General features: G+C 34.9%; 2 protein-coding genes across 2 annotated transcripts in view; one reads left to right on the top strand and one right to left on the bottom strand.

Annotated features, from left to right (window-relative positions):
* Window positions 1-13,411, bottom strand: part of LOC125830205 (HMG1/2-like protein) — a 185,001-nt gene that overhangs the window by 59,670 nt on the left and 111,920 nt on the right. The window lies entirely within an intron of this gene.
* Window positions 1,992-5,514, top strand: LOC125830192 (G2/mitotic-specific cyclin-2-like). The gene is made up of 11 exons (XM_049509389.1): window positions 1,992-2,125; window positions 2,532-2,655; window positions 2,747-2,803; window positions 2,896-2,941; window positions 3,192-3,347; window positions 3,448-3,570; window positions 4,189-4,278; window positions 4,376-4,597; window positions 4,690-4,788; window positions 4,874-5,052; window positions 5,133-5,514. Exons 1-11 carry the CDS (start codon window positions 2,071-2,073, stop codon window positions 5,275-5,277), a joined length of 1,296 nt encoding a protein of 431 aa, XP_049365346.1. The 5' UTR covers window positions 1,992-2,070; the 3' UTR covers window positions 5,278-5,514.

Genomic DNA, 13,411 nt, shown 5'->3' with positions numbered 1-13,411 from the left:
GACAGAAAAAGTATCAAGTTTTGTCTGCAATAGCTTCGAATCTATAAACCTTGTGCGTCTACCTCACACATCACAATTACTTTTTTCTTTCATAATATTTGAATTCCCTAGAGGTTGTGTTATTCAAACCATGGATCCAAATTCTCTCTAGAATAATCTTTTACATAAAAAAAAACACTTTAATGTCTGACAAGTGCCAGCAAAGGAGACCTATTATTAAAAAATAAAAAAATGACCAAAACATGCCTCATAGCCTGCTACAATCATTAATTATATCATTTTTTAAATAAAAAAGATGTAGGAATGTATATAATAGGGAGTAATTTAAATTCAAAATCACTTCCAATTGCAAAAAGGTAGTCGATATTTGTCTATTTTTTTAAATTAATATTATTTATTTTTTGAATTATCATATCAGATTTGACGCGATGAATATAACTCGATAATATCCATTTTTTATAGTATTAGTGTAAAATTAGACTACCTTAAATATTGTAATAATTTTAATAACATCAATTTTTTTATATAACTATTAAAAAAATGTCAAAAAATATGTATGAGCTCAAATTTCGATGAAAATATTGACTATGACCTCTACTTTTATGATGGGTCTCCTTAAAATAAAAGTGCCAATCATCTATCTAAAAAATATTCAACTCTATATTCCTAATATGAAAGTAACGTATATTTGAAGAAAAAAGATTTATTAATAGTAGTTGGAACTTAAATACAAATAACAAACTCATCCTATTTTAATTCATTTAAACTCAATTTAATTGGTGATGAGTTTGATATCTTTATTTTTAAAAAGAAAATTATTTGTTATATCATTTGGTAAAAACTTTACTTATACGAATGTTTATATTAAATAAATGATATGTGTTCGCATATACATTTTTTTTATCACTTAATTATGATAATTTAATGATTATTTTTTTACTTTATTAAATTAATATGTATACTTATAATGTTTAAGCGAAGAACAAGAAATGAAAGAATACTTTCACTTTAAATAACATATTTAGTAATGGTACAAAAATCAATAGACGAATCATATTCCCACCTCAAAGGTAGAGACTGTTTACAATAGATCCTCGACTATAAAAAATAGCCCAAAACAGTCTAATAAATTTACACATTTTGATCGTTCGAACCAAGAACAAGAAATAAAAGAATACAATTAATTATGATTAATTAATATGTACTTTTACTCTATTAAATCACTCAACCAATTGTGAGGAGTAGAAAGGTAGGTCCCCTTCAATCAATTTACTTGTGCATGTTGTTATCTACCGCAGGACTTCATCCTCGACGCGAAGAAAATGAAGCTAAGAAACAATAACATATTCAGTAGGACTTGATCCTCGACGCGAAGAAAATGAAGCTATGAAACAATAACATATTCAGTGTAATCAAATAAAGTGATATCCGGAGATGATATAGCATACACACACCTTATTCCTACCTCAAAGGTGGAGAATCTACTTCTGATAGATCCTTGACTCAACCAATCCAGCTTAAAAAAAATAACAAGGGTACAAAAAATAACAACTTGTAACAAAAAACAATACATAGTAACATAACATAAACTACAACAAAATAAATACAATAATCAAGGTACAAGAAATCAACAAATATTAACACAAATCGAATCAAAATCATGTCCTCAGTAAGCCAAAACTATAACATATCCTAAATTAAATTAATTTAATATAAACACCCAATACAAATAAAGTCGAAACTCCAATCATTCACCTATTCATTCAATTAAAGTTGATAAAAAAAGGTTTCCTAATTTTGAAAGCAACAATGTCTCCTCCACATGCCAACCAAGGTGACCGTTATGCCTTTTTTTTAAGACGCTCTGATCCAACTAGCCGTTTCATTTGAAAATAAAACCCCCCCTCTGCATTTCTACTGACAAATACCCCTCATTGTCTTTTTCTCTCAGTCCCCATCTCTACAGTTTCCTCGGGACTTTTTTTACACAAAAGAAATCCCAAGATTGGGTTTTTTGATTCTTGATTTTTGGTGGGGTGATTGATTCTTGAAGAAATAATCAAAGAGACAATGGGTGTTTCTAATGAGAACAATCCTATTATGACTAAACCCACAAATGGTCAAGGTAAATGTAGCTTAAAGATTCAATCTTTGTTTAATTTTTTCCCCCATTGTATGGGTTTTAAGAGATTAAAATCAGCTAAGATTTGTGTTAATTAGTTTTTGGAAATCAGTTTTCTGGGTACAAAGAAATCCCAAGATTGTTTTTTTTTTTTTTTTTTTTTTTTGATTCTGATCTTTGGTGGGGTGATTGATTCTTGAAGAAATAATCAAGAAAAAGTTAAAAAGAAAAAAAGGGTGTTTCTAATGAGAACAATCCTATTATGACTAAATCCACTGTAGCTTAAAGATTCATTTTTTTTTTTGAAAATTTCACCAATTTTGGGTTTTATGAGCTGAAAATGAGGTAAGAGTGTTGTTTGTTAGTTTTTGGAAGATGGGGTTTTTGAAAAAAATGATTCTTTTTTCAGAAATGGGAAGCAGAAAGTTTGGAGTGGAGACGAGGAACAATCGAAGAGCATTGGGTGTGATTAATCAGAATTTTGTTGGAGTTAATCAATATCCTTGTGTTGTTAACAAGAGAGGAATATCTGAGTAAATCCCAGCTTCAATCTTTGAGATTTTTTCGTATCTTATCATTTTTGTTAATCTTGAGCTGATTTGGGTGATTTTCTTGATCTAACAGAACTAATGGGATCTGTAACAAGAATCCTCCTATTCCAGCTCATAGACCAATTACAAGGTTAGATAATATATAGTCAATTCAGTATTTTCATTCCATTTATTTGAGGACCATATTCTTGGAATCTGACATGTAAATTTTTCAAAATGAAGGAAATTTGCTGCACAAATTGCTAGCTCCCAGCAGCATTATCTTGAGGTACTATTCATAAGCCTAGTGTCCCACAAATGGGGTCTGGTGAGGGTAGAGTGTATGCGGCTCTTTTTATGTATTTCATGGACTAATGAAAATGGATTCTTGAATTACTGAGGTTTCATTGTAGTTTATATAGTGTTATAAGTCGTGTAGGTGTAGCTAGGATTTCAATTTATGTATGATGTGTGTACATATTTAATGAATTTCTCTACCTCCGCCCCTTGTTAACCGGTAGTACAATGGTGTCTAACAGGAAACCAAGAAACCAAAATTAGCAGCTGAAAATTTTAGTGTATGGGAGGATGTACCTATAATAGATGTTGATGAATATGAAGCAGCAAAAGACCAGCCTGTTCCTATGTCTTTGGAACAAACTGAGACAGTGTCACATGACAACAAGACTCAAATGGTAAGAGAAATTTTGAGTGTTTATCAAGGAGTTGAATTTTAATCCTTTTGGCAAGTATCTTGGGAATTTTAGATAGCTAATGTTCATAAATTTTTCTCAGGAGATTGAGATGGAGGATATATTCGAGGAGACCGCGATAGATATTGACAGTGATGATGCAAAGAACCCGCTTGCAGCTGTTGACTATGTGGAAGATCTGTATGCTTACTACTCAAAAATGGAAGTAAGTCCAGCTGTCTAACAATTTTAGTACCTTAAAGAGACTTTTACAAAGACCAATGTGAATTTGATACCATTGTCATAAGGGAAGCTTCTAATGGAGCATTAAATGTGACTAGACAATTGCTTTAGGTCCAGGTTCTAAGATGAGTATTGATATCCCACGCCTTACTTGAAATGATGTTTGAATTTATCTGAAGTGATTAGAGCTGTGTTTCACATGGTAGTTGTTGAATGTTCGCACGGCAGGAAATTCAGGTGATAAATAGTACATGTTAGTCTCAATGGCCTTTGGAAATGTCAAAGGTTTATACAATTATTTAAAGACTTATGAAGAGGTCAAGGTTTGATCAGATCACTGGAAATTAGTAGTTTTTGGTCAAATCTAAACAACATGTTTGATCTAAGTATTTTTATTGTTTTGATTTGATGAGTTTAAATAATTCTGTCATATTTTTAAGTATAAAGAATTTGGTTCCTGATGAAAAAGAATGTGGTTTCTGATGCACATGTTTGATCAAAGTAGTTTAGTGTTTAGATTTGATGAGTTTAAATTTGGTTCCTGATGAAAAAGAATGTCATTCTTATTCACATTTGACTAAATAATGATCACTATATTCAGGTCAGCAGCCGTATATCGCCAGATTATATGGCACAACAGTTTGACGTAAACGAGAGGATGAGATCTATACTAATAGACTGGCTCATTGAGGTACTTAAAACTTTTACTCCCAATTGAAGTGTAAAAGGAGACTGCGAAATATTTGGTTACTTGATTGTCATATTGATTGCTATTCGTAAATGAATAGGTACATCACAAGTTTGATCTAAGGGAAGAGACATTATTCCTAACTGTTAACTTGATAGATAGATTTTTGGAGAAGCAATCTGTTGTGAGAAAGAAGCTACAGCTTGTTGGACTGGTTGCCACGCTACTCGCGTGTAAGTATGAGGAGGTTACTCTCCCTGTGGTGGATGATTTGGTGTTCATTTCGGATAAAGCATACGCAAGGAAGGAGGTTCTTGAACTGGTAGCTAACAACGATATTTCTGTCGAATGTCAACTCTTGTTACTGCATTTTCTCAACTATTACTAAAAGATATCATGTCATATTCCCCGCAGGAAAAATTGATGCTCAACACACTCCAGTTTAATATGTCTGTTCCAACACCATATGTTTTTATGAGGAGATTTCTCAAGGCTGCTCAATCGGATCAAAAGGTTAGTGACTAACAGAGTCTTGAAATTTTTGATGTTCTTGATTGTTACATTCTCCTAACTTTGTTGTGTACTCCTTTTATAACAGCTTGAGCTACTTTCATTCTTCTTGATCGAGCTTTGCCTTGTGGAATACGAAATGCTTAAATTCCCACCATCCTTTATCGCTGCTGCTGCAATCTTTACAGCTCAGTGCACACTTTACGGTGTTAAACAATGGAGCACGACGTGTGAGTTGCATACAAAATACTCAGAAGATCAACTTCTGTGAGTGAACATTTCCACATTGTGATGATTGTAACTAAATTCTTTCTCAAACTTAACCCTCTTTTTTCGTGCTTTTTTAGGGAGTGCTCGAGATTGATCGTGGGGTTCCACAAAAATGCAGCAACAGGGAAACTAACAGGGGTACATAGAAAGTACAACACATCTAAATTTGGTCATGCAGCAAAATGTGAGCCGGCTCATTTTCTTCTTGAGCAGAACCAATAAGAGGACGGACGGGACGTACATGTATAGTTTTTACTAACTTTACGTGACATCTGTAATCGGGTTGGTCTGATTTATGATATGGTTTTGGGGCATTAATGGAGTTACTCTACTTAAAATAACTCAGCAACTGCTGTTGCCCCGGGGAATTTGACAACTTTTACTTGGATTATAGCATAGCTCATTGTAAAACAACTTTGGGTTGTTTCTGTTCAGCTTGGAACATAACTGAATTGAGTTTTTTTCTCTTTTCACAACATTAATAAAATGTTTAGCTATTATTATTCATATTCATAAATATATATTCCCTTCTACCACTGCCTCGTGAAGGTAGAGAGGTTGTGTTCAAATATTGAAATTTCCAACTTGTTATCAGAGACGGATCCAAATTTGAGTTTATAAGTTCTGAATTCTAGAAAAGACAGCTTTCACAACCACGGAATCTCTTCTAACTGCTTAACTTTTCGACACAAGTTGTTCATTGTTTGAGTAACTAACACTGAATCCAAACTTCACGAATGCACAAGGTGTTTGCCCCCAATGAAACGAAAAATACAGTTTATAGTAGATGTTGAATTCCCCTATACACTACTTTCGTGTGTACACTTTTTTCTTTTGTTGAGCTAAATGATTGTACGCAGACCCTTTACCTTGTAGAGATATAAAAATTGTTTCAAGTAAAGCATTTAGAAGAAGTTGGAAAAAGATGGTACGTTTAACAACAAAGAAATAATGCGATATGAAAAAATACATATAGCATTCGGAAAATGAACTATAAGAATAAAATAATGCTATACAACAACACAACTCAACTTTTTGTAAAAAGATGTTCTGCATTCAGTTTCAAAGGAAAAACTAATTACTCCTAATATTCTCATATAAAATGCTCAAAATAATTTTTAAAAGATAACCAGAATCTATATTCTAAAACAAAACCAGCAAAATAAAAAAGAGATTTTATAGTATGTTTGTTTGAAAATAAAAAAGGGAAAGTCTTTAGAATTTTTTTTAAAAATTTCTTCAATTTTCAAGTTCCTGGAGTTTTAAGAAGTCTTTTTTTTTTTTCCTTTTAACATGACAGGAAAAAAAAAACAAGAAATGAAATATACACTATGAATGTAACGATCGGGTTCAGTCGTTATAGAAAAATTAACGGGAAAATTTTTTGGGCTGGAAAACTTTTCGTAGTAACTTGGAATTTTCCAACATAGTCCAGATTTGGGCAAAATTAGAGTCATTAAAGTCTAGGGAAATCTGGTAACAATTGAGTGATCTAATTATGAATTTGATCACATGAGTAGATAGCTAAGACGTTAAGGAACCCGTACGACTTTACTGAATTGAATTCGGGCGAGTAGAACTCCCGAAATTGATCTTAGCGTGAACACCAGTTTCTGAGTGTCATGGGTTGAAAGTGTGTTGTGAAATGGGGGCCTTGGAATTATTAAAATAGCTCACTGTTTCTGTGCAAGCCGATGAGGCGGGATTTCTGCCGCCAAGGCGGGGCCGCTGTAGCGGGATGGGTGCCGCCATGGCAGGGCAGACGCGACTTAAAATCAGAAATAAACCAAAAACGTTTTATTCTGCAATTTTCAAACTTGAGAGCTAAGGAACGAACCCAGGGATTTTCTTGATAGTTTTTCACCATTCTTGAAGCTAAAGATAAGATTTTAACTCCCCGAATCCATTTTTCGATCCGTAAAACGTAATCTGATGGGTAATTATCGATGGGGAAGGGTTTGATCTGGATATTATGGTGAAGAAAGCCCTAATCTGGGTATGGGGATCATGCGTATGATCTAGGGTGGATAGAATTGTTAGTAATTCGGGTAATTAGTTATTGTTTACTGATTCCTGTGTTAAATTAATTGTATGCAAACCAAGAACAAGCGGAGCAAATCCGGAAAGGGAAGGATCAAATTTCCAAGGGGATTTCAAGCTTGTTTCGAGGTAGGTGATGGTTGTAATTTCATGATTGTGTGATATATGTTTGTTCTTGCTTCATTATAATACGTGTATGTATGCGAATGTTGTATTATTGATCACACTATTTGTAAATAAGATATACGAATGATTAATGCCATGAATCATGACTTGATTGCATGATTATGAGAATATACTTGTGGTGGTGATTGTGGCTTGTTGAATGGATTGGGTGTTGCGTTTCGACACACTAACTTGGATCGGTTGCCACGTTCCGGCATAAACATTGGATCGGGTACCACGTTCCGGCAGTGGCGAAGCCAGGAATTTCACAAAGAGTGTCCAGAAATAGCTCATTCCTAGGAGGTGAAAGCACTGGGCTACAATAACTTGTTGTGTTAAGGGTGTCTAAATTATGTTATTTAATCATTTCGTGTATCATTTTACTTGTATATACGGTATTATTTTCCGACGAAGGGTGTCCAATTAAACACCCTGACCACCATGTGGCTACACCACTGCGTTCCGGAATGCTAACAGTTTGGGTTTGAGTTCTATGAGAGAACTAATGAGTTGACATAATTGTGCATTTTGAGAAATGTGAAATTGTACGTTGTTCGTAAATGATGATGATATTGTATATGTTCGGTGTATGCATGTTATTATTATGTTGTATGACTTATATATATTGCACTTAATGGGATAGCCGCGTGATCCTACCAATACACTGTGGTTGTGTACTGATACTGCACTTGCTCTTTCTTTGTTGAGTACAAAGGCATCTTCAGGCGGCTATTGACAGACCTCGCTTAGAAGATCATTGATCGTTCGAATTCAAGGGTGAGCCAATTCTTCCAATCTGCCATGAGTTCTCTTTTGGTTTAGTCCATCTTATTCAGACTTAGTTAGTTCATTAGATATTCTTATGTTAGTTGGGTTGTACCCATTTTCCTTTAGACTTTTGGTTCATTGTTAGAGTTTTGGTACATTGCCTTTCAGGTTCTAGGCGTATTTTCCGCAATTCGTTGTTAGATCTTTTGGAAGTTTATGAGAACTTTAGTCTTTAGTCATTTAAACATTCTTCCGTATCTTTAAATGTTTGGTTTCGTATTAACTAGTTAGTATTAATGGTTCTCCCACCGGAGGGTTAGTATGAGTGTCAATCACGATGGTCTGGATTGTGACAATGAAAAATTGTTTATGTAGATAAAGTATTGATATAAGACACTCTTTTCTAAACGGAGAAGTATTTATTATATCAATAAAAGAGTTACTCCCTCTGTTTCAAAAGGAATGGTCCAATTTAAAATAGAATGATCATTTTTTTTTCTTTTTTGGCTACACTTAAACTTCGATTTTTCATATGGTATGTTTAAGACCACAAGATTAAAAGACATTTTGGTACATTTGACATAACTTTAATTTAGAACCACAAGATTTAAAGTTTTCTTTTTTTTCTTAAACTTCGTTCCAAATCAAATTAGATCATTCTTTTTTAAACGGAGGGAGTATATCCTATTATCAGTTATAATCGCGCTCTTCTCTGATACAAATATAATAAATATAGTTTAAATATTTGCCTTTTATAAATTAAAAAATTTGTTGTAATAAACTTGCGGCTAGGGCTTTATAAATTATAATAAAATATCAAAATCCTCTCTCCCTCCTGTTTCTCTTCAAAAATTTCCTTTTTTTTTTTTTGGTGTTAAATAGCTCTTTCATTTATTCATTCAATTGCTTCTTCCTCTGAATTACATCGTTACCGGTAAGCATTATTATTTTCTTAATTTTTAGAGAATTTACGCACCTCCTTTCGTATTTTTGTATTGGAAAAAGACGATTAGACATCACATAATATAACTTCAGTTTACCAGGAGGTCATGAGCTTAGATAGGATAATAGGATAAGAGGTTACTAGTATTATTCTCATAGTTTATTGCTCCTCAGTTATCACATTATTCTGCTTTGTATGGAATGTTACACGATTCTCATAATTTGCCATGTCTTATTTTTCATGCCCTGTTTACTTTTGTATTAAATGATGTCTTTCAGAAACAATCTTTCTATCTCTAGGACGAGTAAGTATGTTGTTGTTACCCAAATTAACCAACATAATCTATAAGGAACAATTTTTGAGGTTGCTTTAATAGGTACTAGATAACTTTGTCCCACCAGATTAATTGCACGAGACACCTACTACCTAGATTAATTGCACGAGACACTTACTACCTCTCACCAGCAATAGGTACTAGATAACTTTGTCCACCAAGGCTAGGACATATGAGAAGAATGACCTAGTGTTTTTTTGTCTCCGCTTGAGAATTGAAACAACCATTGTTGCTGAATATTTCATGTTCTTTATACGTATGTGTAATGTCTACTATTTCAATTGATCGATGGAGCCTGCAGAATGGATGAAATTTGCATCATTTTTGCTTACAGTGGCAAATGAACTACGAATTACAAGTATTTCGATCATGAGACCAAACTAATTCGTGTAAATGATGAAATAACATTTGAAGGTCTTTTTGAAAACTATTTCCTTTTTAAATATCATTGTTATTGTCATTTATGCCATGATCATTGTTGTCCTCCTTAAATTTTGAGTTCCAGGCAGCTATTCATGGTATAAAAGTATAACGGCTTGTTTGGTAGGAGGGATGAGGCATAACTAATCCCAAGATTAATTTTAGGATGAATTTATCCCATGTTTGGTTGGGATAAAACTGCGGAATAGCTTATTCTGGAATTAGCTATCCTGAGATGATTGTACTATTATTTTTATCCCATATTGTGGATAGGATAACAATCCTGGGATAACTTGTTCCCACGAGCCCAAGTTAATTGAAGTCTCACCCAGGATTTAGGAGACATAATAGGTGTTACTATGTGTTCTGCTCATCCTTTGTGCCTTAATTTATATATACTGACCAGTTACTAGTTGCATATATATATATATATATATATATATATATATATATATATACATTGTTTCATTCTTTGAGCCTATATAGGAAAAATGAGTTGATGTTGAACATGTTATTTTCATTCTGGTAGTCTGGTGCAAAGTCTATCTGAGATTTGATAATTTTGAACCTTTTGAATTGTCATATTAATTTGCATTTTTGTTATCGGAAACAACATAGTTAGGAGTAAGGTCTGCATACATCTTACTCTATCCAGACTCCATTGTCAAATTCAAACCTTTTGATGGTGTAAAGGACATGTACGGTGGAGCCAAGACTCGGGTTAGAACAGTTGGAAGAGACTCGGAACATTTCCCAGTTGAGATGGGGCTGCATCAGGGATCAGTCCTTAGCCCTTTTCTTTTTGCTTTGGTGATGGATGAGTTGACGCGGTCTATTCAGGAGAAGGTCCCATGGTGTATGTTATTTGCGGATGACATAGTACTGATTGATGAGACGCGGGACAGAGTTAATGCGAGGTTGGAGGTGTGGAGACAAACACTGGAGTCTAAAGGGTTCAGGTTGAGTAGGACCAAAACAGAATATTTGGGTGCAAATTCAGCGATGCGTTGGATGAGGTAGATGGGGAAGTGAGACTTGGCACACAGATCATTCCTAAGAAAGAAGGTTTTAAGTATCTTGGGTCTGTAATCCAAGGAAGTGGAGATATAGACGATAATGTCACACATCTCATTGGGGTTGCTTGGATGAAATAGAGGCTTGCCTCTGGAGTCTTGTGTGATAAGAAAGTCCCACCTAAACTTAAAGGTAAGTTCTACAGAGTGGTAGTTAGACCGGCCTTGTTGTATGGAGCGGAGTGTTGGCCAGCCAAGAACTCACATGTTCAAAAAATGCATGTTGCAGAGATGAGGATGTTGAGATGGATGTGTGGGCACACTAGGAGCGATAGGATTAGGAATGAGGTCATCCGGGAAAAGGTGGGAGTGGCCTCTGTGGTGGACAAACTGAGGGAAGCGAGACTGAGATGGTTTGGGCATGTGAAGAGACGGTGCGCAGACGCCCCAATAAGAAAGTGCGAGGGGCTGGTTGTAGAGGGTACGCGGAGGGGTAGGGGTAGGCCTAAAAAGTATTGGGGAGAGGTGATTAGACAAGACTTAGCTCAGCTTCGCCTTACCGAGGACATGACTCTAGATAGGAAGGAGTGGAGGTCGCGTATTAAGGTTGAAGGTTAGTAGGGTTAGCGCGTTGTCTTTCCCTGCGATGGTATGGGTGGTAGCATTTGTAGTAGTCCTAGCCTTGCACTTGTAGTTCTTGTCTGTGATACTTATAGTCATTTGTTGTGTACTGCGCTTCATCTCTCACAACATTTCTTGATGTTATTATCGTCTTTGTTGATTATACACTAGTTTTCTTATTGGTTGATATGTTTTATATATTGTTTCCTCTTCTTTTACTTGGATTTGATGTACTTGAGCTGAGGGGCCTCCGGAAATAGCCTCTCTACCTCCACGAGGTAGTGGTAAGGTCTGCGTACAATCTACCCTATCCAAACCCCACGTAGTGGGATTCCACTGGGTATGTTGTTGTTGTTGTTGATGGATAATAACTTTCTAGTTTATATTTTAAATTTAATTTTACAAATATAGACCAAATTAAAGTGGATTGAATGACCTAACCTAATTTTTCAAAAATGTATAGTTAATATTATTGAAGACTGCTTCAAAGTATGACCTGGTCAATTAAGTTTGTTAGTAGTGTCCTATATTCTAGGGCTAGTTGTTAGCAAATATGTTGATCATGGTGCAGTACTTTCTAGTTGTGTTTTGGTTAGTAATTAGTTGTTTAGTTAATGAAAGTAGTGGTCATTTAGTGACTTAGTAGTTTGTTATTTTTAAGTCTATATAAAGTTGTACTTTCCTGTGATTTCATATACTGAAAAATAGAAAAGACTTCAACATACAATTCTCTGTTTCTTCTTAAAGTTTTCCTACCTATTTATACCAACATCTTTGGCATCAGAGCCATGACAAGTAATGGCAATGCATTGAGTGTGGCACAACCACTCATTCCCGTCTTCAAGGGAGAAAACTACGAATTCTGGAGTATTTGTATGAAAACAATACTCAAATCTCAAGATCTTTGGGACTTGGTAGAACGAGGATTTGCAGATCCTGACGAAGAAAATAGACTGCGAGACAATAAGAAAAAAAATGCTAAAGCACTGGTTTTTATTCGGCAGACAGTTCATGATAGTCACTTTTCACGGATCGCAGCAGCAACCACATCAAAACAAGCTTGGTCCAATCTGCAGATGGAGTTTCAAAGTGATTCAAAGGTCATTGTGGTGAGATTGCAATCACTTTGGCGTGACTTTGAAACCTTGATGATGAAAAATGGAGAATCAATTGCTGATTTCTTGTCCAGAGTAGTGGCAATTGTCAGCAAAATTCGATCATGTGGCCAGAAAGTTACTGATCAAACGATTGTGAAAAAGATATTGCGAAGCTTGACTCCAAAATTTGATCATGTAGTTGTTGCTATAAAATAGTCTAATGATCTATCCGTTTTTTCCTTTGATGAACTGATGGGGTCTCTTCAAACCCATGAGGCAAGACTAAATCGATCTATTGAAAAGTATGAAGATAAAACATTCCAGGTGAAGGAAGCAACAACCAAATATGGTGAGAACAATGGTCCAACAAGTAGAGGTTGAGGAAGAGGAGGATTTCGTAGTGGTCGAGGTCGTAGCTATGGAAGAGGCAGAGGAAGGAACGATGGGCATAGGCAGTCCAATGAGCAAAGTAACACAAATAATGGCATTCAATGTCATCATTATCAGTACTACATGCATATAAAGGCTAATTGCTGGTATAAAAATCATAAAATAAACTTTGCAGCAACAAAAAATAAGGAAGATAATTATCTCTTTATGACTTGCATTGATATTGATCACAAGCCAAGTGATGTATGATTTGTAGATAGTGGCTGTTCAAATCATATGTCAGGCACCAAATCTTTGTTCCAGGAGCTAGATGAGAAGCAAAAGAAAAAAGGGTGCAGCTTGACAACGCAAAAGAGATGCAGGTTGAAGGAAAAGGCACTGTGGGTATTAACACTAGACGACAAAGTAAAATGTTGGACAACGTTCAATTTGTACCTGATTTAGGATACAATTTGTTGTGTGTTGGACAACTAATGTCTGATGGGCATTCTCTTTGGTTTGATGACGATGCTTGTGTCATTACAAACAAGAAGTCAGGCAAAAATGTTCGCACTATAATGCCAAA

The sequence above is a fragment of the Solanum verrucosum genome, unplaced genomic scaffold, assembly GCF_900185275.1.
Source record: "Solanum verrucosum unplaced genomic scaffold, falcon-dt-bn FXZP01000072.1, whole genome shotgun sequence".
NCBI classification, from domain to species: domain Eukaryota; kingdom Viridiplantae; phylum Streptophyta; class Magnoliopsida; order Solanales; family Solanaceae; genus Solanum; species Solanum verrucosum.
The sequence above is the reverse complement of the archived record's forward strand: the minus strand, read 5'-3'. Positions and strand labels throughout refer to the sequence as shown.